Source organism: Pochonia chlamydosporia, chromosome 4 (assembly GCF_001653235.2).
Source record: "Pochonia chlamydosporia 170 chromosome 4, whole genome shotgun sequence".
Classification (NCBI taxonomy): Eukaryota; Fungi; Ascomycota; class Sordariomycetes; order Hypocreales; family Clavicipitaceae; genus Pochonia; species Pochonia chlamydosporia.
The window spans coordinates 2,853,397-2,876,008 of NC_035793.1; the positions used below are offsets into that span (position 1 = coordinate 2,853,397).

A 22,612-nucleotide genomic window follows, 5' to 3' on the forward strand; every position below is an offset into this window, starting at 1 on the left:
GCAACAACAATCTCCAGTGCTGGTCCCATCGTCAGTCCCCGTCACTTTGTCCGTTCTTGAAGCTTGTACCCGCTCTCCGCCGTGACAAGCGTCGAGCCCAGCCGCCGCTAGCATCTGCGTAGAAGCTCGCGAAGATACATTTTGATCCACCTGAGGTGCGTGTTGAGGAACTGGGACCAACGATTGGGTGATATTGCACGACGCTTGCCTCGAAACCAAGGTGGATTGGTGGATATTGAGATAGCATTTAGTGAGGCTGCTTCGACAGTACGGAGCCTTGGCTTGATGTCTGATGTTCAATGTTGGGAGATGTTGACGAATCGCATTGGGCTGGAGGCAGAAAGCATCTGGAGTCAGACTACTTGGCTTAGCTGCCCTTGCCTGGACCCAACCAATGCTCCACACGGCGCAAGCCATAGCACAGTGTAAATTTGCTAACAGCAATCGCTCCTTCCTCTTGAACAACTCATGGCCAAGTTTCCTCCACCATGCGTGGCTGAGCATATTGTTTGTCTACGCTCCTGTTGATACAGTGTTGGCGACATGGAAAGACAATCTCTTGATTTCCTATCCCCCATGCCATCTTGGATCAATCATGCAAGTAGGTACACTAGACTGATAGTGAGCATCAATATGGCGGCTATCAGTGCACACGTTGCTGGCATTCCCAGCGATATTTGTCACAGCAAAGAGGCCCTCTAGGCTTTGGCAGTTCAATTCTTCCCGCCATGAGATCTTGATGCCATTTTCCAAGGTAATGTACAGCTTTCAGATCTTGAGGGGTATTGTTATGCAAAGGGCGACGTATTCTGGTCGCTGATCAATTGCCCATGGACGAACAGCTGACAGAGATATGAAGCACAGGTCTCTAGGTTTCCACAACATAGACTTGCTTCATGAAAATAGTGGAATTAGCATTCAGCTCATCATGACATTCATCAGCAAACCACAGGCTGGTTGTCCTTTGAACTTCGAGCACATTGCCTAAATGGCATGACACATGGGGTCACAGGACTCGAGGCCCTGGCCCGGCTCGGTTGGCTCTTTTCACAACTTGCAGATGTTGGTTCGAACTGGCAATAGGCAATATTCCGTCCAGTCTTGTCCGATATCGATACAAATTGTGGCTTCGGCCGAACAAAGAGGAAAATGCATGGCCGGCTAGCGCCAGCAAGGAAAGTCGCACATTCTTTCTCCCAGAAGCTCTCGAAATTGGCGCATCAGCGCTATCCGTAATGGGCCAAAATCGGCACAAGTCATGCAGATGATACCTACATACATACACACGTACAAAACAGCAGGGGTTACAGTCCACTGGCTTGCGGCCACTAGACCTCAAGAACAAACAGGCTTCTTGCTCCAGACCGAGAATGGGTATCGCCGAGACTCACACTTTGGTTGTCTTGCCTCAGATAATCAACCCTCCCATATGCCAATCTGTACTCGCCCAGACTGATCATGGTATAGTCACGTTCGGCAGCCGTACGACTGGCTGTTGATGTGAGTGATGTGGCCTGGCGCACACTGGTCCGAGGTGGTTGGTGATGATGGAGCCACGGTATACTGCAGTGCTGCAGGGCATGGCAGGGCGCTCTCGAGCAACATGCCACGCCATGAATGACCAGTTGACCAGTTGACATTTGATCCCAGCAATAGACGCCGCCTGAAGAAGACGAGGACATGAAGATGTCGCGCACTGTGACAAGGCCCTCACCAGCTACATACGCTAACGCCAAACAAGTGAGGACCGGCCGCGGGCTTGAGCAATCAGCGGGCGGCTCTGCATCAGATCCCTGCCCTGTAGAGTCACAGCTCGACAATCGATCGACTGCTAAATCCGTCACCACAGCACGCAACCACTTTGGACCCGTGGTTCTGCCGGGTGCACTGGCATCCTAGTGGAACTCATATATTGCAACATGCGCAATGTTTGGGGAAGCATGAACCAATGCCCTCGGACACGGCCCGGACAAGATTTGTGGTTGGGTGTACGGAGTACTGGATGATGGCTCACACGAAGCAGTCAATGAGGCAGCCTGCAGGCTCGCCAAGTCTGAACGCTGTGACGGACCAAACATGAACTCCGTGTTGGCTTGCACGCGAATAGGGCTAACTAACCAACATGTGTTGCATCAGTCATCTGGACGTCGCAGGCTCAAAGAGTGGCCAGGACAAAACGCGCACAGGAGCCGTCTCGTATTACCAACAATATCAAACGACATGGGCCATTTTCCGCACATATCTAGATAAGTGAGTACTACAAACCGGAATAATGCAATGGGACATTACCACTCTGACCAGTTTTGGCGCGGTATTAAGGAAGTCCCAACCAACCAAAAAGCAGCACCGCCAAAGCCAAAGGTAAATCCAGGTTGGATATGATCAGTGGTGGTGGAGATTTGGTCATTCAAGGCGGCTACGACATCCGTGCTGAGAGCACTGCCAATTTGAAAGCATCGCCGTTGTAGAGTTCAGTACTACAGCATCGTCACTTCTTATTACTTCGTCACATCCGGTTCGGCGGAATGGCCACATTCAGTTCCTTTGGCACTACCAATACATCCTTGCTGTCGATTTCCAACATTCCGACCAGCGGAGAATACACCGGACCGGTTTCAATTGGCCAGAGCCATGCGATCAGCAAGACGTTTGCTGGTACATCCATGAACATCAGCTATTGCAACGATGTACTTGTGCAGTTTTATTGGCGACAATAATATCTCTTCCCCCTGCCTTTTGCAACACATAACGTCAGTACGAACAGGTAAACTGTATTGCGAATGGGGAATTTAATACGACATGCAAGGCTTTGTAAGTACGCCAGGGGATTGACCAGCAAAGATGAACCATCGGTGGCGAGAAATACGCGCACTGTGTTCGGTGGGCTCCGATGTTACTATTTCAAGCAAGAGCTCTGTTGAAACTGTGTTTCGCTACCCAATGCCTGGAACTCTGATTGTCTACCCAAGTACGTATTGTACATACAGGTGGAAAGGCATTAAAGTTGCTAGGTGCTCTGAAGATAAAATTGGCGTTGGTGAATGAGCTTGGGAAGAGCATCTTTTCCAACAAGCACACTCCACAAACAGGTGGTGCCAACGCGGACTGCCTGGCTCTGGGCACCTACCAGACCTTTATTTGGAAGTGAGAGGGCCACCACCCATGTTGGCATTGCAAGAATGTCACAGTATGTACAATTCATGTTTCAAAATTTAGACACAGAGCTCTCGTCGCTGAATTTGTAGGTCCAGGGTGTATTGGACATGGACTCGCCATGTGAGATGGGAAGAACTTGACGAATCTTGAGGCGGTGATCGCATGGCATTGGCATTGAATATGCCTGAAGCTGTCGGTGGGCAAAGTCTCCTCCATTTAGGTCTGAAGACTGCCAATCGCCCTGTATTGCAGGCAGATAAATCTTTCGTCACCCGGAACCGGTTGAGGTCTTGCTTGACAATTACTACCATCCACTTAGAGCAGCTGGGGATAGATACTGTTCTGGTGCAATACTCGGCGTTCGGGGGAGCGCATTCCGTACATGGTGGGACAAGGCAAACAACTCGAACAGACCATCGCCAGGTTGGCAACCGCAAGCTGGGGCATATTCAATTCAGAATGAGCCAACATGGTCCTGGTGATAATACGGAGTACTTGATAATCAATGGGGTTTCCTTGGAGCCTTGCCGCAACCACTGCCAACCAGACAGCACCCAAGTCCATTCTCCCAGGCTTGCTTCTCCGACCAATCGATGCCCAGGTTGCAAACCGAGGTGGATGACAGACGACCCAGACCCAGGTCCTGGTTCATCATCAATGTTTGTTATTTTGCATGGACCAGACAGACAAGACAGACCAGACTGCAGAAAAAGGTGTGTGTGGTCCCTGCGCCTGCCTGGAAGCCAGGAATGGCTTGCAGCAGATCAGACCAAAACGTGCGACGCTCAGGGAGCATAATGCCGGTCACAAATCCGCAGGTTCCGTTTTTAAAACTTGTTCGCAATGAAGGGGCATGGAGGCAGGCAGGCAGATCAAGCATCAAATGGCATCATGTGGTCAGATGCTGGGACATGGGACTAGGCACTTACGCATTTACACAGAGCTATTCCACCATGGCTCAAGTCTCTTCAATTTTGGGTTTTAGGCACTTATCAGGGGGTCATGATATAATGTACCAGACTCTGTAGTTATTATTACCACAGTGGCCACGCGGTACCAAGTATTGACACGAAGTTCTACCCACCTTTGGCAATACTTATTCATTCGTGCGGCATATGCAAAAAAAAATATGGCCATGGCATGATAGCAGCATGACCACAGCTCAAGCACATGCATTTGCGCGTACTGTATCCCGTACAGTACGGAGCATTATGTATGTGCAATGTTGTGAGTTGGCGAGGTTGTAGTAGTCAGACCACCATGCGGTCGTGGCGAGATTGGTGAGAGCCCCAGCCATGATCCCTTTCAAATCATTTGACATGATTTTGGTGATAAAGTGGCGGCTCCCATTGCCACGCAACAGAGTACTGTGATTGATGGAATCGCAAAGGCAACTCCAGTGGTGAAGTATGTTTAACAGCATGTGGCATTTGATGGCATGAGGTATTATAGTTTCTATCGAAACACGGAGGTTGCTGTGCTCGGCTCCGTCGCCGGCGTCGGCCTCGCCAGATATGAAACCGATAAGTCCATCGTTATCAACGCTCATCATTTCATTTCCAATCAATCCACATTTGTGGTACAGTGGTTCCTATCTGGTGCTTCAGGATGAGGCAACGCGGCAACTATTACCGTTTCAATATTTGGGAATGGCCAGTACAGTACAGAACAGTATCAAGGATTGTCTCTTGAGCTGCACACGGGGATGTATCGCAGCGCTTCATCTAAATGTAACGCTCCTCTTTGATCCCCCAATGCGTTATAATTCTCCGTCATTGTTGTACACTTATTTGTGGTAGCACATTCGACCACGGTCTCTCGTGGCGTCTGATGGCCACGGGCGAGATGGCTTTTGTGAAACACGAGACATCACCCCCCCCCCCCCCCCCAAGGACGAGTCGGCTGGTGATGAACAACTCTTGCTTTTATGCAATGACCACGAACGGGCCTTGCTGATGGCCTGAGCTGCCGGGTATGATTTGGAACTGTGATTGCCATGCCAGGCTTTTCTAGCTCTATAACACATTGCAGGCTGGATGTAAGAAGCGCTGAAGGTAGACAAGCCCGACACTGAATGGCATCCATGAGCAACAAGGATCAAGCAGTTCGCTGATGCCATGTTGTAGTTGCTCACGACAGCGGATTTTGCGTACGCACATCGCAGTTCAGATTTTCTGCAATGCACGGCACGTTCAAATGGATGGGCCACCTGCCGAACTGTACGATTGGTGATCTGAGTCTCTTCTGATGATGTTTATTACTCGCGCACTTGTGGATTGGATGCAGCATGGCCAGTTGTTCGGGGCCAACTTGAGCCATTCTTGAATTGGTTATGGAACACACTTGACCACTTGGGAAGTGTTATGTACAATTGCCATCACCCTCCTGTTCACTCGACGAGGCACAGAGAGAGGCATGATGGATGACCACAAACTGGATATGCCTACTCCGTACTCCGTACACAGTCGAAGAACTCGAATGCTCGTTCTCAACTCCCGTTCGGTTCAAGCTCACGCACCAGCCCAGTCCAGTCTGGTCCAGTCCAGTCGGTCCCCTGTCGATGTTCGTCTCGGCGCTGCACAAACAGCAAATAGCAGTCGAATTGGAGTCTCATGGCCTGGCTCCAGAGTCGTATCGTCGAATCCCCAGCCGTGTCCGGGCTCAACCAACCCCCGGAAAGGTTCAAGTGCATCCCAGCCAGCCCAGCCCAGTCCCAGTCCCAGTCCCAGTCCCATCCCGTCTGAGGTCTGGTTCATGTTGGAGGCAGGCAAGTACCAGTACTCCCAGACCACTTCAGACGAGAGATGGGCGAGGTCCTGGCCAGGCCAAGCAGCCCAGTCCCCTGTCTGCACGTACTTGTCCGCTGGGTGGCCTGGTGCAGACAGGACAAGGACCTGGCCTGAAGTTGACCGTGGACAGGACCAGACGTGATCTGGAGCCATCTGGTACATGTACCAAAGGTACCTTCCTAGTGCATTACCAGTCCAACCTCTTGTCTGTTCTCAGCTGGGTACTTACCTTTGATGCAGACATGGCACTGGTTGGACATGGACCACCAGTCAAAAAGTAGCCGCCCCAGCGGTCGGCCGTCATGCGCCACTTGGCCCTGGCCTGCATCGGCGTCCGGGATAGGCGCATTGCGCACTGTCCTCCTGCACTGTGCCATGCTGCCTCTGTCTCTCTCTTCCCGCGGACCTCATCCCACGCCGCCAAACCTTCTTCCTTCCTCTTTCTCTCTGTCTCTGCCTCTGCCTCTTCTTCCCACCCCAAACAGCAATTGTTTTCTGATGGCGGGACCGACGTGATCTCAATAGACGACTTGTAATGCTTCAATCTGTCGTCGCATCTGGCGCACTTGATTGACATGCTTCTGTCGGCTGCTGAGCACGCCTTTTCTCTCCCGACCCTTTGAACCTGACCCCTCCATTTGACCCAACAAAGCCGTCGAAATCCCCCGCCATCCGCCATCCGCCCGCCGCCCTCGCTCCAAGTCGCGGTCGCTGCTCTGCACGCACTCCAATCTCCAATCTCGTCCTGTCTCTGTCTCGCCTCGCCTCTCTCCTCGCCTCTCCTGACTTGGCCTGCACTTGGACGTGACCTGAACCTGGTCTGGCCTTCTGCCGCTCCTCTGCCTGAAGCCAACACACACAACGCCTTCACGGTTTACGCTTCTCAGCTCTGGTCTCTTAGACTCTGAACTGTGCTGCGCTCTCTGTGCTTGTGTGTCGCCTTTCCGCCACCGTCTATCTGTCTGTCTCTACAACGAGCCCACCCAGCCAGCGACCACAACCCGGAACCCGGCTTCTTGCATCTTGCACCACCAGCCGACCGACACCAACCAAACAAGCTTTCTGCAATCGTCGCTGCCCATCTCGCGCGACGATTTCTTTTTCCCGCGATAGACAACGCCTGCCATGGTTTTGGACGACTCTGGTCCAAGGCTCTCTTCGCGCGCTTCAACAATGTCAAATACCACTGCTGCTAGTGCTGCTGTTAGCACCAGCAACCCACCTGCTGCTGACGACTCTGGTGAGCTTCAGCCCACTTTGACTTCGCCCACCTCATTTTTGCCTGCATTTGCCTGCCCCTCCTGTTCTTCCCAGCTCCTCCCGCCTTTTCGCCTGCCCTTACCACCCAGACCACCACTCAGTCACGGTCATGTATTGTCTGTCCTCTCAATGTTTGCCGCCATACCCTGCCGGTGTTTGCTCTCGCTACGGCTATTGTTGCTTTATTCCTTTTAATACTTCTCGGCTGACCATTTGACGCACTTGTGCTCTAGCTTCTACAATTACTGTAAATACAAAGGCACCGTCGGCCAATTTCCCTCCTCCCAAGACGGACAAGCCGCGCCCCCACGTCTGCGCAACTTGCCAGCGTTCGTTCGCTCGTCTCGAGCACCTGAAAAGGCACGAGCGTTCACACACCAAGGAGAAGCCGTTCGAATGTCCCGAATGTTCACGATGTTTCGCCCGTCGTGATCTGCTGCTTCGTCACCAGCAGAAGCTTCACCAGACCTCCACCCCGTCCTCCCGCCCACGTAACCGACGTGAGTCTGCCAGCGGGGTCAATCCAACTCAGAGCCGACGAAAGAACAGTGTGGCCGGTGTCAATGCCGCTGGATCCAATGCCGCGACCACCCCGATGCGCCCGAGAGCAAACACAATTAGCCATGTAGACGGAGCTGCCATGCAGATGCTCGCGTCTGCGAATGCTTCGGTAGCCCGCGGCATGGCTCATAGTCGGCATCCGAGCTTGGCTGGCCTCCCGGTCCATAACCTGGACCACGTCTTTGGCGGCATGTCTACGGTCTTGGGCCAGAGGGGTTTGCAGCATGGGCTGCCCAAGCTGGAGACGACACAGATTGGAACCAATGATTTTGATGCCAGCGGCCTGCGGACGGCGCCGCCCATGGCCGTCTTCAACCCAGACTTCGACTTTGAGGGTTTATTCTTCGCACCGGGAGGCTCCACAATCAACCCCAACGCTCTTCATTATAATGACTCCCCACAGTCCATGGCTCTGGATCAGACCTCCCCGTTTGGCCAAGGGTTGACTGACGTTACTACGACACAGCACTTTGATGACAGCCTTGACTGGGTAACAGGATTTGAGCATCAGATGTCATTCAATACCAACGAGAACGTGATTGACGGGTCGAGCCCGTCGGCTATTAGCACGGCGAGCCAGAGTGGGATTAGCGATGTTATGGTAGATGGATCAAACCACCCGGCTCCAGCAGGGACGAGCACCATGTGGCAACCTTCCGTCATGGGACCTCCGCAGATGCCGAACCCGTTTGCGATGGATTTGAATGGTTCAGTCTTTCCAGATCTCCTTAGTGGTGCTCCTTTATCACCTCAGCCAGCTACTCAAAAGATCAATGACCCGTACTTCTCCGCGCCTCCTCCAACTTCGCTGAGCTCGTTGAGCACATCCGTCGTATCTGGAATGAATTCTCAAAACTTGAACCCAGCCCTCGGCTTCAACGCCGCCCCGGAAACTCCGTCATCCCTCAACGGGGGAAACAGCGCAACTTCTCCCGTGACAACCATAACAGATGCCACCCGGACTGCTATCGTGACCATTCTTTCCCACTGTCTACCCTTTGGTAGCCGTAAATACTCCTCATTTTCCTCGCTAGGCTCGCCTTTGTCGCCTCAAATCCAGTCGAGCGGCAACTCCTCAAACCCGGCCACCACCGTGCCCAGTACTCAGGATCTCCAGAGATACGTCAAGGCGTACCTGACATGTTTTCATCCTCATCTTCCATTTCTGCATCTTCCTACTCTTTCTTTTGATGTGTCTCCAGATTCAATAGGTCGTTCTAATGGTGCAGGTGGCAATGGATGTTTGCTTCTTTCCATGGCAGCATTCGGTGCTGCTTATGAGATGGAGCATGCTCAGTCCAAAGATTTGTTCGACATGGCCAAGAAAATCGTCTTCTTTTATCTTGAGGAGAGACGCAAGTCAGATGTCCGAAGAGCCGATGTTCGACGGAGCACCATCCCTACTGAATCAAAAGTCCAGCAGAGTCAGGCTCAGTCCAGCACACCGCTGTGGCTCGTTCAAGCGATGCTCCTCAACGTCATATATGGCCACACTTGCTCCGACAAGGTGACGAGTGATATTGCGTCAACGCATTGTGCGGCTCTCGTCAGTCTCGCTCAGTCGGCGGGTCTAATCAACCAAGGCAAGGGCAACGTGTCTGCCAAACAAGACGTTTACATGGCCGATACAGGAGGTGCCTGGACGCGTATATCCGATCAAGAAGAGCAAAGGGAATGGCTTCAGTGGAAATCGATGGAGGAGCACAAGCGCACGGTGTACGTCATCTTCATCCTGTCCAGTTTAGCTGTGGCCAGTTTCAACCATAGCCCGGCTTTGACCAACTCCGAGATTACGCTTGATCTTCCGTGCGACGAGGAATTTTTTGCTGCGGAATCCAGCGCCGCTTTTGCCGCAAAAGGAGGCGTTGAAGCGGCCAACCATAACCGCTTGACCTTCTTTGACTCCCTGGGCGAGCTATTACGTACCAATGAGAGACAGCATAGGCAAAATTCCATGGGCAATGGTCAAGCTCAATTCGGGTCACCTACTGTCAATGTAGAGGGACCTCTGACGAACCTCAAACCTAGCACCTTTGGTTGTCTTGTCCTCATATATGCCCTACACAACTACATTTGGGAAACGCGGCAGCGACACCAAAACAGGACATGGACCAACATGGAAACGGAAAAGATGCATACACACATCGAGCCTGCGCTCAAGGCATGGCAAATTGCATGGTCAAGCAATCCTCAACATAGCATTGAACGCCCTAATCCGTTCGGCTTAGGACCAATGTCTGCCGATGCGATTCCGCTCTTGGACTTGGCATACGTGAAGCTGTTTGTTGACTTTGGCCCGGCCAAGGAGAAGCTGTGGCAGCGAGACTGGGATGGTATGATTGAGGAGCTGTCCAGGGGTTGCGAAACACAAGACGACATCCGTTCCCCGACTTCCACCTCAGAGTCCGGCACAGACCCGTCGTCCAACTCGGTTTTGAACTCTGGATTCATGGATTCCCCTGCCACGCAAAGCTCTCTGAACGGCATGTCTACAGAGCAGCCATTCGGCGCTGTCCAGGATTATAATGGAACAGGGCGAAGCATATCACGGCGGGAGAGATATCTGAGAACAGCTTCATTCTATGCTGTCGACTCCCTATCCATGTCGGACAAGCTTGGGGTTACGTTTGCGGACAAGACGAGCCACGAGCTGCCCATGCAGACAGCTCTTTGCACGGCTGAGTGCGCCCAAGTAGTTGCTGGATGGATCCTTGCCCTTCAGGAGCGAGTTGGTCAATATCTCGGTATTATTGGCCAAGACCACATCGATTTCAGCCAAGTGCCCGCAATCATCCTCCTGGAGGAAGAGGATATCAAGCTTTTGGGCAAGGTCAGGGATATTTTGTCCACGGCCGAGCTGAAGATCAATATGCACATTGGACCTGATGCCACTGGTGCCGTCAACACTTCTGAGTCTGTGCTGGCGCCCGATGGCTTCACTGGGTATGCGTCTCAAATTCTTCGTCTTGCGGCATGGATGGTAAACAAATCCGCTGTTTGGCCAGTAGCTCATGTAGCCGCACACGGTCTCGAGACTTATGCGAACCATCTGCGTGTAAGGGCTGAAAGGTCCGTCATTGGCTCTATGCCAATGGCATTGTGAGACTAGTCGATTTGAGCACGCCTCTGGAGCTTTTCAACTACGGGTCTCTTCTGCGGCCTCTTTTACTCTATTCATATCTTTTAGTTTTCGTACGTCTACTGATCCATCTTGCCCTTTGGCTGGATCGAACCATCTATGGAGATACCCACCTAGCAACGTTTTATGATTAGACACGAGCTTCATAATAGCATGCCGCGTCTTTTTGCCTCCATACAGGATTGTGTTGTCATAGTTTACTACTTTTGTGTTTCTGGGAAGCTGTCAAGTCTTGGCGAATGTTTTAAATTTTCTGTTCCTGTCAGGGGCACTTGTCTCTTTGTAGGGTTGCATCAGCCCGTGAACGAACTGGTTTGCATTCTTGACGACTCTCACGACAAACTTGCTTTGTTTGTCCACATACGCGAAGCTCATTGTCTTACCAGGTCGAAAAGGTGGTGGGAGGTTATCAAAAGTTGGATGAGTTGCCTAGCGAGGCGTGGAGGCCAAGGGGGTGGAAGCTAACCAGCCGGCTGGCTATGCGGTTCGAACGCAACTTGACTTATCCTTTGATGGGAGGTTCCTGAGAGACACGGGATTTCTGGGCGACATGTTCTCAAGCCCAGACTGAAGGTATATGACTGAAAAGCTATGTGGTTGCTTGACAGAGGGAGGGCCTTGTGGCATTTGTAAATACGATAAGGATACGGATATAACACGGAGAATACTTTTGTATTCCGCAAATATAGCAAAATCTGTGAAACCTGGTTCCCACTTCCATGACTTATGTGAGCTACGGTAGTGACGGTTTGGCATGAACTGTTCAGTTGCCGTCTTGTGTAACCGCTCAAGCTATCTGTGACACTCTGTACGCTCTGCCAAGATCCACCGCCTCGTCGTCTTGCACTGAAGGTTGAGGCTGGGCTGACAGGACTTTTGTGTCGTTCACAACTACAGAGATACGTGGGTAAGTGTACAAGATACTAAATCTTCGCGTTAGCCAGTTCAGCAGGTTGTTCTTGTTCTATACAGAGCCTGTTCATGAAGCGCGTCGTAAGCTGCTGCTCCACCGAATCACAAATTTAGCACATCAGTCTCTCCTTGACTGTTCATCCTGCTCATCACAGAGCCTTATACACCTATAAGGCTCTCATACGCTGCTCAAATGACACAGGCACTCGCCCACCATGAATATTCTTCCCCAAGTTTGACGATATCCCACGCACCTGAACCCTCACCACACTTCAAACACCACTATCTTGAAACCATGGAAACACCAGAAAGTAACAAAGCCCCCCCATTAATCTACACCTTCTCCCACGACCCTTCCCTCGCACAATACAACGTCCACCCCACCCCATGGATAACCACAAACCACAAAGACTGGGAACGCATCAACACCAGCGCCCTGGTATTCAACAACCAGAACCGCATCCTCCTCGTCAAACGAGCAGCCAGCGACTCCGAGCCAGGGAAATGGGAAGCACCCGGCGGAAAAGTCGACGACACGGACGCCACGATTCTGCATGGCTGCGTACGAGAGCTGTGGGAAGAATCGGGCCTAGTTGCAGAGAGTGTGAAGCGAGTTGTGCCACAGGGTCGGGGGAGGTTGGCGTACAATGTGTTTAATAACGAGGAGAGGACGAGAGCGGTTGGCAAGTTTCACTTTGAGGTGGTTGTGCGGGATGGGGAAGTGCGGGTGAATAAGGGGGAGCATGAGGCGTTTAAGTGGGCGACTCTGGACGATATTGAGGAGGGGGAGGTTGAGATTACGAAGAAGGATCATCGGTGGAATATTTTGGAGGCGTTTAGGTTGAGGAGGGATGAGGAGAGGAAGGAGAACGATGAGAAGCAGGAGCCCGTGTTGTGGGATGGCTCCCCAGTGACCATTCCCTTGGTATATTTGGGACCGGCTGGGGATGACGAGTTCAGTGAGTGTTGGTAGGACGTTTAGGCCTAGTGCCATAGATTGTCAGAGTATGATTGCAGACATTTTGTTGCTGGTGGTCTTTCAAAATGCTAAAGATGGGTTAAATATATTCTTTGTACTAGCAAATAATCGTAGGCAGACCCAACACATCTACGCAACAATTCTGCTGCGCATCCCCGCAATCCTCACGGTAGCTTCATCAAACTCCCTCCTATCAAGCTGTCCCTTCTTCAAAGCCTGCACGACAGCCTTTCTCACGGCCTCTCCCTGCGTCACGTTCCTCCCACTCGCCAACAACATATCCATGCCAGCCTTGGCGGCAGCAACACCTCTAGCGCCGGCATCTCCATACGCAGACAGCGCACCCGCCTCCAAGGCATCCGTGACGGTGACACCCTTGAAACGGAGTCGCGAACGAAGCTCGCCCTTGATCCATTTCTCACTCAGACCGGCTGGTCGCTCATCCAGGGAAGGGTACACGGCCCAGGAAGCCATGACCATTTCCAGACCGGCCTTGATGGCAGCAACATACGGCGCCTGGTCGACCTTGCGGATCTCCGAGAGCGTCAGATTCAGCACCACGGGTTGCAAATCAGTGTTGGCGTCGTGAGAAGCCGCGCCCAAGCCGGGGAAATGCTTTCCACAGGCGACAACCCCCGCGGCCTGCTGGGCAGTAATGAACGGAACAGCAGCGGTGACAACCTGCTGTGAGGTGTTTCCAAACGACCTCTGGAAGTAGTCGGTGAAGTCGCCAGCTTCTCTAAAGACATCCAGCACGGGCGCCAGGTTGGAATTACACTGATACTCCTTCAGACTGACGGCGGCACCAGCACCGCCTGCTTTGCCAGCGGCGGCCGGATCAGCAGCCGCACCCATCTGCTTGGCGCTCAGCTTCGGTTCGCCGGTTTTGATGCGCCGCACCATTCCGCCCTCCTGGTCTGTCGTGACGAAGAACCGGGCGTCTTTGCCAGTCTTCTTCTTGAGCAGTGCTGGGGCGGGGGACGCGTTGTAGGCGTCTTTGAGAGCGGACATGGCCTTTGCGGTGTTGGCGTCGACATTTTCGCCAAAGAGGATGACGCCGCCGACGAGGCCGGCCTTGGTGAGGTTGATGAGTTCATCGGGGGGTTGGCTCGTCGACGGGAAGGAATACACGACGTGTTGACCGGCGAGGATGTCGAGCTCGTCGCAGCGTTTCGCCTCGGCTGAGAGGATGAGCGTCGCTGCGAGGAGGGACTTGAGAATGGATTGAGGCATGGTGACGGCTTCTTTTTTCCAGCTCAATGAGTGTGAGGTTGAGGTACCAGGCCAATTGAGTTTCTAGACGGGCGAGGCTATTCTATATTTCTAACTGGGATGCTGGAGAAGACGGACTTTGCCGGTATTCTCTATCCATTAGGAAAGTCATTGTGAGCATCAATCGTGTAAGTCAGGGTTCGGACAGACACAAAGCTGCATCTCAATGTAACATTGCTTCCAGCTTGGGTCGTAAGTAAACAGGGTTCGAACTGCGTTTGTTCTCCACCATGACAAGCTCAATGGCTTTGCTCAATTCTGAGAATGCTTGCGGCTCTGGGGTCCTCGACTCCTCGGGTATAACGGCGGCATCGATGGAGATGAGGGGGACACACCGGAGAAATAGGGAGAAATGCAGTCGATAAGATGGGGAACTGAGAGTCTGTCTCCGCGCTGCACACCATTCTGGGTGATTTCGAGGAGTCCATGGACTTGGACTTGGACTTGGTCTCGGATGGACTGGACTGGGTACCGTAAGCGGACTGACAATTGACCCTCGGGAATCCACAGCCTGATGAACAGATGAGGTGCAGGCTGGGGTCGACTTGTTTCGGGGACAATTACTGACAGGCTTGGCTAGTTCGGGCTAGGAGATTGAACGCTGGTCATTGTCCAAGAATAGTCCCTGTCCATGTTGGTGGCTTGTGGAGATATTCAGCTGGTGAAGATCATCATTGAGGTCTGAATTAACAAAAGTTGCCTGCCTGTCAATTCACGTGACAGGTTTCAACGACGTTGTTGCCATTTCGCACACACAAATTGTACACACAAACAAGACTTAGAATGCTTCATTCAACATAAGTCAATACAGTTGAACCATCAAGTACGTAATTTACAAAATATCGTACAGCTCTCACAGCGGAAACTCAACCCTCCTCCCCAGCGCCGTCGCCACCCACGCGCCCAACGTCTCCCTCACAATATTATTACTACTCCAGCTCCTGCTCGGATGCACCCGATTACTCAAGTGCACAAACAGCGTATTACTCGCCCGATCAATCACCATAGACGTCCCCGTGAAGCCCGTATGACTCGCAGCCAGCATATTCGCCATGGGACCAGCCGTATAAAACTGGTTCAGCTCGAACCCAACGCCATGATCCTCACCCAAGTCCGCCAGGAAATTCGTAAAGATCAAATCCACCGACTTTTTGGACAGTATCCGATGGCCGCCGTACGTGCCGTTATTCAGAATCATCTGACAGAAGCGCGCGGTGTCGCCCGTCGTAGAAAACAGACCAGCGTGGCCGGACACGCCGTTCAAAGCCCAGGCGTTCTCGTCGTGGACCGTCCCACGAACAGGCTGCGGACGCTGAGGCAGTCCCGGGATGTTGCCCTCCACGGCGATTTGAAACTCCTGAGCCGCCATCTTCCTGTAGTACTTGAACTTGGGACCCTCGACGTTGCCCCTGTTGAAGAAGGTGCTGTGCATGCCCAGCAAGCTCGTGTACTCGTAGATATTGTCATCGAGCTTCTTCCCCGTGACCTTTTCCACCACCAGCATCAACGTCATGAAGTTCAGGTCCGAGTAGAGGTACTTGGTCCCCGTCTTATACACCAGCTTCTGGCCCAGAATCGCCTTGATCCTCGACTCATACGTCGGATACCTGGGGTCAAACAGCCCCGGCACAGGATCGGCATTCAACCCACTCGTATGCGTGAGCAGCTGCAAAAGCGTCACGTTTCCCTTGTCATTGACAGCAAACTCGGGGACGTAGCTCGCCACCGTGGCATTCAGTGACACCTGGCCCCTGTCGATACACCGCAGCACCGCAACCGTCGTGAACATCTTGGTCAGGCTGGCCATGTCGTAGATGGTGTCCTCCGTGGCGGCCTCCTGCTTCGACGGCGGCAGCAGCGTGCCCTCGGTGCCGTTGACGCCCGCCCACAGATTCCGCTTCCCAAAGGCAAAGTGGCTCACGATGGTGCCCTTGTGGGCGATGATGGTCGTGCCTCCGGGTTCAATGGGCACGATTTGGTTGTACGAGTGGCTCGTCCAGTTGCGCTTCTCGGTGAAGTGCGTCAGGTTGGTGACCATTTGCTTGAGCGGCTTGGACAGCATGCCCACCGACTCGGGGGTGCCATATTTGAGGACGTCGCAGTTGGAGTTGGCGTAGCTTGTCTGTGCGGATGCTAGCATTGCTAGAGCAAGTGTACTACTCTTGGAGATGTACATGATGCAGGAGGTTCTGCTTTGAAAGCAGAAAACGTCAAGGGAGGTTTAAATATGGCGCCTGAGGCGTGATGTAGATGCAGAGAAGAGAGCAAAGATCTTCTAGAAGGTGTAAAAGATCAGTTATGTTTTACTTCTTCTTTCTTTTTTTGTGTCTCCAGCTCGTTGACTATCACCCCAAGTGATCGGCGATTCTATTTCCGTCGCTGTTCACCTGCAAGGGTGTAGCTCTAAGCTATCTATCATGACCTACGCCACTTTGTTACATTTCTGCTTCTCCGCCCACAATTTCAACCGGGAACCCATATTGGCACGTCTGTCTCCTCACCACTGCCAGAATGTAACAATGGCTGGTGTCTTTATCCAAATATCCGGCAAGTCGACTTGCAAAGTACAAAACCGGGCGTTTGTGCACTTGTCCCCGCTTCAATTTCCCCGATTAGAAACTTGACCAAAAGCCTCTCTCCATGACTTCACCCTCACCTTCACTTATCACGACACTTACACGAGACAACCGAGAAACAATAGATTCAATTCAACCCACGAACATGCATATGCACAAATTGTATACTATATTTATCCCACTTCCCAACTTCAAATACCTCACTCCCGTCGCCAACATGGTCAAATCTCCTCATTGAATTGCACGATCGGCCTTCATGTCCGTCAGCTTCGCTCCGAACCCCACAATCTCGGCGTGTGTTTCCCCGGCTTTATGCCCAATTAGGCAAGACATTACTCTTGCAACTTTCTTCATCTCTTCACCTCTCCTCTCTTCCCTGCTCCTCAAATGTCTCCAATATCCATGTTTGCCATGTCCCCGCCGAGTCTGGAAACAAGGAACGCACCCGAGTGCCCCATCCTTGTCCCTTTCAGGCACACATACATACATTGTGTGGTAAAAAGAAGTATTAGCCCACAACCGAGTATACACTAACACAACTCAATGTATTGCAGTATATACTGCGATATGCGTTACCTATCCCTTGTTGAATTACTTTGACCCCCCACTGTATGTGGAAATCAATGCCTTCATTCAGCTCTGCTCCTATCTATAGAAATCTTGGCCCGCCACAAGCACAGACCTGCATGACGGATTGACGCCTTTTGAATAGCTTCATACCAATACCCTAAGCTCCGTATGCATTGACGTGATGATCTGCCAATCGGAAGATCCTTATTTGACGCTGCCGAATTCACAGGGACCTTGTTTCATGTCTTGACATGTTGATGTCTTTCACTTGAATAATCGGGCATGAAAATGTCCGACTTGTTTGCCATGTCGACGTAATTCGTACAGTAACTGCAACCTAATTCTTGAATGCCTCCCCTTCCCACGGGCATTCCCCTGAGACCAACGACTCCTTGTCACCAGACTAACAGTGGGGGGTCAAAAGTATTTAAACAAAAAGCAGGCGTGGCATACTGCGTTTTATGCCAAGATGTATTAAGATGTATTAGGGTATACTTGAATGTGGGCAAATGCTCTTTATCATATATGCCGCCGCGAATGGGCCCCCTTGCTCACATTTGAATCTCTAGTCTATACGGAGTCAGTACCCTCCTAGACAGCCACAATGACAAGAAAAACCAAGATTATGATGGCAAGCACAACACCAACTTTTTCCAAGCATGGTGGTCTGTCTGGAATGTAGATTCCTACACCCTGCAATAGCTCAATGTTGTGTGAAACCGGGTATTGCAGTGGCGTATGGAGCTTTTTAGGGAGGTATCTTGCGACCCATAGACAGTCAGGATTCGCTCTTGAGGGGTTTCCAAAAAGTTCAAACGTCTTGTTTCTGTATAAATCTGGCAAACCATCTTCCGGAAGCACAGCATAGGCATAGTTAGACCTAAGATCTGCCTGAAGAGAGTCGCCTCGTATCAGCGGGACATCCTGGACCTTTGACGTATTGGCCACGATAATCTCCCGTCCGTCCTCCACGCCAGGGTGCATCTGAAACTGCTACCAGTTAGCATGATGCAAGCAGATGTTTCGCTAGATCTTACCTGGATAATATCCAGTACTAATGGAGGCAAAAATCGCAAAAATCGCATCCACCCAAGCCCAGCGGGACAACCCAAACGCTTATACGCCCAGTTGAAGAACCGGTTCCCACGTTCGTTAAGGTATGTGTCCTGTATCTTTGAGAATACCTCTCTATCAGACATTAGACCAGTAAGATCAATAGTCACAACCTTTACCACGTCAGGTTCATCTCCATCAAGGCAGAGTGCCAGAAATTTGCGACGAGTGTCCTTGGCATCCCAGGGTTCTTCAGGCCCTCTGCTTTGCAGTAAACTGTTGCCAGAGGCAGGCATATTGTTCTCTGCACCTTGTGAAGCGCACTCTTCAGACATCTTAACAGAATGGTGCTGAGATTCTAGGTTAATTGGGAGGGGACGGGTTAAATAGCCTTCGGACGGTAAACTTGTTCCAACTAGCCACGATTAGACCGACTTGTGTGCTGTAAAGTCTGGTGAACAGGGAGAAGAGTGTTGGTCCATACAACGGAACAATAAAGCCTTGTTAATCGAAGACGAGAGGACGACGATTTCTTTTCTTCCATGCAGCTTGACAAAAAATACTTCCTAGTCTGGCAGGAGGGGGAAAGATTTTTTTCTTTGAAGGAGTGCTTCTTTATATGAGCACGGCCTCTCTGGCGAGGCTGTGGCTAGCTGCTTTGACCGTCGTAAATAAATACTGCTTGCTGAGCCTATCTTTAAAGTAGCACCTAACCTTGCCGCTTTTGGCGGCCGGATCCCAAGGCATGATGAAAGTTGCTGTCTTACAGTCTGTGGTAAAAAGTATTTAGACATATCCAAGTATACACTAACACAACTCAATATTGCTTAGCACGCAGCGCGATATTCGATACCTTTGCCTAGTTTAAAATTACCTTTGACCCTTTCCCCTCCCCCACTGTAGCTTGTCGAGATAATGACGGCGCAGTCATGATTGTGAAGGTAAATTGAAGCTTTGCGTGAAAAGGTTGTGTAAAATATTGGTATCATGTACAAACTCTGCATACATATTCACATGAAACTCAGCTCTAATTTGACTCGTCCAAATCATCATCATGAACAACAATATCCCCTGCAGTGTCTGACTGGGTATGAACGTAAACAAATCCACATGCTAGCCGTCTTTTCCAACGCCGCGATTCGCTTCCTGTCAGGTCCAGTATTGCAGCAAAACGCCATATCCCGCCCCAATACATTCGTAACGCCTCTTCCTTCACTTGTAATACCACCAAGAGAATTCATTCTCAAGTTTCTTCCCACAATGCCAAATCCTTAACCCGTCTGATGCCGGCACACAACTCCCTGCCCCCCCTTTTTTCATCTTTGATATTTTAGCTGACAGTGTCAGGTACGGTCGATCTACCAGTGCGAGTTGGCAAATTTCCGAGATTCAAGTTGACTGGAGGACGAGAAAACTCGAAGCTTCGGCTTGGCATTCGCCCGCCTGGCGTCCTGGGATGTGCAACATTGACTCGTCCACTCCTATCGAGTATCCTGGTGGGTTGGTCATCCGAGTCATCCGACCCTGAATCGTTATCGTCCTCATTCCCATAGCCAGCGCTTGCCAAACGAGTAAAGTAGTCTGCTAGCCCATCCACGCTTGGTGTTCCTACTACAACGTCATATTGCGGGGGTGGTGTCATCAGAGGGGCATTTGCTGCCTCTGGGTTTTCCGCAACAAGAAGAGGCGGGGGTGTTGTGTCATCGTCAAACGCAGGCGGGTTGAAGCTGGGTACGCGCAGAAGGTGAATGGGTCGTGGCTCGCCTTGAATTCCCAAATCATCCACCGATCTCATGGGACTCCCAGGGATCGTCGTGTGGTTCGTGTGGTTCATATTCGAGTGTGCGAGGTGAGCTGCTTGTGGTGGTAGCGGAAGAGCCTCATTACTCAACTCTGTCCCAGGCAGTGTGCCGGTAGACGAGTTAGGTGACCCATTGCACGGTAGAGACGCGGAGTCGGGACAGCCACACGCTGAGTGGTATGGTGTCGGATTGCTGTTAAGACCGGCATATGCGGGCAGATTCGTGTTGGCTTGCGTCGCCCGACAGTTGAGCACTGTAAAGGGTGAGTCGATGCTGATTTCGAAATGTCTTCGCTTTTTCCCCGTTGGATCATCAGGATCTATGCGGCTGATTCTGAGAACAATCTTTATCCAGTGATAGACGTTTACGTTTTTCCAGCTACAGTCTGGATTGAGTCGCAGATCCTTGTTTTTGGCCATCATTTGGCATGTAGGGAGCTGTACATTGGCTTCAATCTCAGTTGAACCCCACATGTGCTCCAGTCCGAGATCAATGTCACCGAGCAAGTTGTTGGTTGGTTCTGGCAAAGGTTCTGGGGCACGTCCATGTCTCGCTGCTTCTCGTGTTCGTCGCATATTGGCTATTTCTCTTGCCTGGCGACGATGCTCTGGCTCAAGTTCCCCACCACGAACGGTCGTGACATCTGACGTGACAAAATTGCTGTCAAGTGGTTTCCCTGCTGCCTTCTCCAGGAGGAGAATTTTGCGGCCCGGATCCTTTCTCGTGACTCGCTTGTCGTTTGTCCAGTATTCAATGGACTCGGTCACGTAGACCTTTAATTTATGAACTTGGACCTTGGCAAGGGGGGTGAGCTTGAAAGCAATTGGTATTTTGGAACCAATGGGAAAGCTCTTCCCCGAGATAATAATGTCATAGTGAAGCTGATCTTCCCATTGCCGAGATATGGAAATGGGTTCCGTCGTCTCAAGAGACATTTGATCTGGTAGTCGTACAATGGATACCTCTTTGGTGCCATGCAGGTTAGGTTTGAATGCACCAGCACGGTCCACACTCGCATGCAGCTCCCACTTTACTGAGCCATATTGCAATTTGATTGTTTCCAACTGGTGATGATCAATGGGCAGCTCGAATGTGTAGTCGTAAGTGCCTGGGTAAAACACCTTGAATCCTTTGGCTTGGGTACTCGTCGCGACACCATTTTCGTTCTTTCCAAAACTACGTGATTGCGTGTTCTGTAGTGAGAGCCGTTTGAGCTCCTTGGCGGTCAAGCCACTCCTTGAGGATGATGACGGCAGCAGGCTGCCGGGCCGTTGAGGTACAGCAAGATTTGTGCTACTTGAATTTGCTGAACTTGTCTTCAGCTTGTAACTGCACTGGTTGCCGTATTCGCCTTCCCAGCCATCGTGCATAGCATTGAAAAACGTTAAAACCTGCGTCCTTAAGCTTTCTTCCTCGCAGACTTCTTGCTTTAATGGAGGAATACCCTCGGGCCATTCTGTGCGGGCACGTCCCAGAAGCTTTAGCTGGATTGCCTTAATTTTGACGTTCTTTGTTACGTTTAACTGCAACTTGCCGCGCAGCAGCGAGGTGCCGCTTTGAGCCTCGCGGGACGAATGGCCGTCGTGATCAAAACCTGTAAGAAAGATGTTGCGTTCAGCCAGAAGGATGGAGCACGAGACGCCGCTGCCACTTGCAACGGGTTTTGGGACCTCAGTCACAAGTGAGCTCACGGCCGACTTTGCTGTGCGGACAGACATGAGGCTGTTCCGGTGACTTGCGATGTTGTATGCAGTTGGAGGAATGGTGACACTCCCAGTAACAGCCATTGTGTCTGAAGGGTGTGGGTGAGATGACTGAAGAGGCGAGAGGCTTGGTCGAGCCTGGTGGGGCTGTGGTGGGATCTGGGTTGCCGAATCTTCACGGTCGTCGTCATAGGCCGGGGGCGCCACCACCCCTGTCGATGCTGTGGTCGCGGGGACAGCGAAGCAGCTTGTCGGTACCTGCAATTGGGTCTGTGCAGATGCCGGGGTTGGTTGTGGTGGTGGTTGCGAGTTCTCGGCTTTGGATTGGGAGAATCCTGAAAAAGATGCAATGAGCTTGCCCAGCACGGGCCGGAGAATTTGGGATGATGATATTGACGAGCTGCTCCTCTTGTGATGAAAGAATACGTTGCTGTTGCGGCGGCTGCTGTTGTTGCTACTGCTGCTGCTGCTTTCGCCAATGCCGGTGTTAGTGCTGCCGAAAATCGACGACGGGGGGTCCGAGTCGAGATTCGATCTAGATGATCTTTCGCGTCGCCCTTTTCGCGGCCGGCCCCTATTAGCTTTTGCGTCGGGCCGTAATTCTCGGGGTACGTAGCCAGGCGGATAAGTAACAATGTGTATTGCGTGTGGTCTTGTTCTTCTTGGGCCGATAAGCGGTGTAGGGAAGCGCTCTGCTGACGGCGGTCGTCGGTCGATGTGAGCCTCGGGGCGATAGAAGACACCACTATTATTGGTGGCAAGCCAGGGACCTGAACGTTGTCGACGACTCTGGCGTGAGGCTGTCATTGTGATGCGTTAACAGTGTGTTCTCGTCGCCTC

The 22,612-nt window shown here is 51.7% G+C and overlaps 6 protein-coding genes across 6 annotated transcripts; 2 read left to right on the plus strand and 4 right to left on the minus strand.

Annotated features, from left to right (window-relative positions):
• Positions 1 to 7,118: 7,118 nt before the first annotated feature.
• On the plus strand, positions 7,119 to 10,869 carry VFPPC_08281 (C2H2 transcription factor; the record flags this gene model as incomplete). Its single annotated transcript, XM_022428602.1, has 2 exons — positions 7,119 to 7,185; positions 7,439 to 10,869. The coding sequence occupies 2 exons, from the start codon at positions 7,119 to 7,121 to the stop codon at positions 10,867 to 10,869; spliced, it is 3,498 nt and encodes a 1,165-aa protein (XP_022284400.1).
• A 1,243-nt stretch (positions 10,870 to 12,112) lies between these two features.
• On the plus strand, positions 12,113 to 12,790 carry VFPPC_08282 (NUDIX hydrolase domain-containing protein; the record flags this gene model as incomplete). The annotated part of the gene is made up of 1 exon (XM_018287014.1): positions 12,113 to 12,790. The coding sequence occupies one exon, from the start codon at positions 12,113 to 12,115 to the stop codon at positions 12,788 to 12,790; it is 678 nt and encodes a 225-aa protein (XP_018143851.1).
• Positions 12,791 to 12,925: 135 nt separating this feature from the next.
• Positions 12,926 to 14,029, minus strand: VFPPC_08283 (glycoside hydrolase, family 3; the record flags this gene model as incomplete). The annotated part of the gene is made up of 1 exon (XM_018287015.1): positions 12,926 to 14,029. The coding sequence occupies one exon, from the start codon at positions 14,027 to 14,029 to the stop codon at positions 12,926 to 12,928; it is 1,104 nt and encodes a 367-aa protein (XP_018143852.1).
• Positions 14,030 to 14,921: 892 nt separating this feature from the next.
• On the minus strand, positions 14,922 to 16,244 carry VFPPC_08284 (beta-lactamase; the record flags this gene model as incomplete). The annotated part of the gene is made up of 1 exon (XM_018287016.1): positions 14,922 to 16,244. The coding sequence occupies one exon, from the start codon at positions 16,242 to 16,244 to the stop codon at positions 14,922 to 14,924; it is 1,323 nt and encodes a 440-aa protein (XP_018143853.1).
• A 1,561-nt stretch (positions 16,245 to 17,805) lies between these two features.
• VFPPC_08285 (hypothetical protein) lies at positions 17,806 to 18,602 on the minus strand (the record flags this gene model as incomplete). The annotated part of the gene is made up of 2 exons (XM_018287017.1): positions 17,806 to 18,204; positions 18,252 to 18,602. The coding sequence occupies 2 exons, from the start codon at positions 18,600 to 18,602 to the stop codon at positions 17,806 to 17,808; spliced, it is 750 nt and encodes a 249-aa protein (XP_018143854.1).
• A 995-nt stretch (positions 18,603 to 19,597) lies between these two features.
• Positions 19,598 to 22,579, minus strand: VFPPC_08286 (arrestin domain-containing protein; the record flags this gene model as incomplete). Its single annotated transcript, XM_018287018.1, has 1 exon — positions 19,598 to 22,579. The coding sequence occupies one exon, from the start codon at positions 22,577 to 22,579 to the stop codon at positions 19,598 to 19,600; it is 2,982 nt and encodes a 993-aa protein (XP_018143855.1).
• Positions 22,580 to 22,612: the final 33 nt, after the last annotated feature.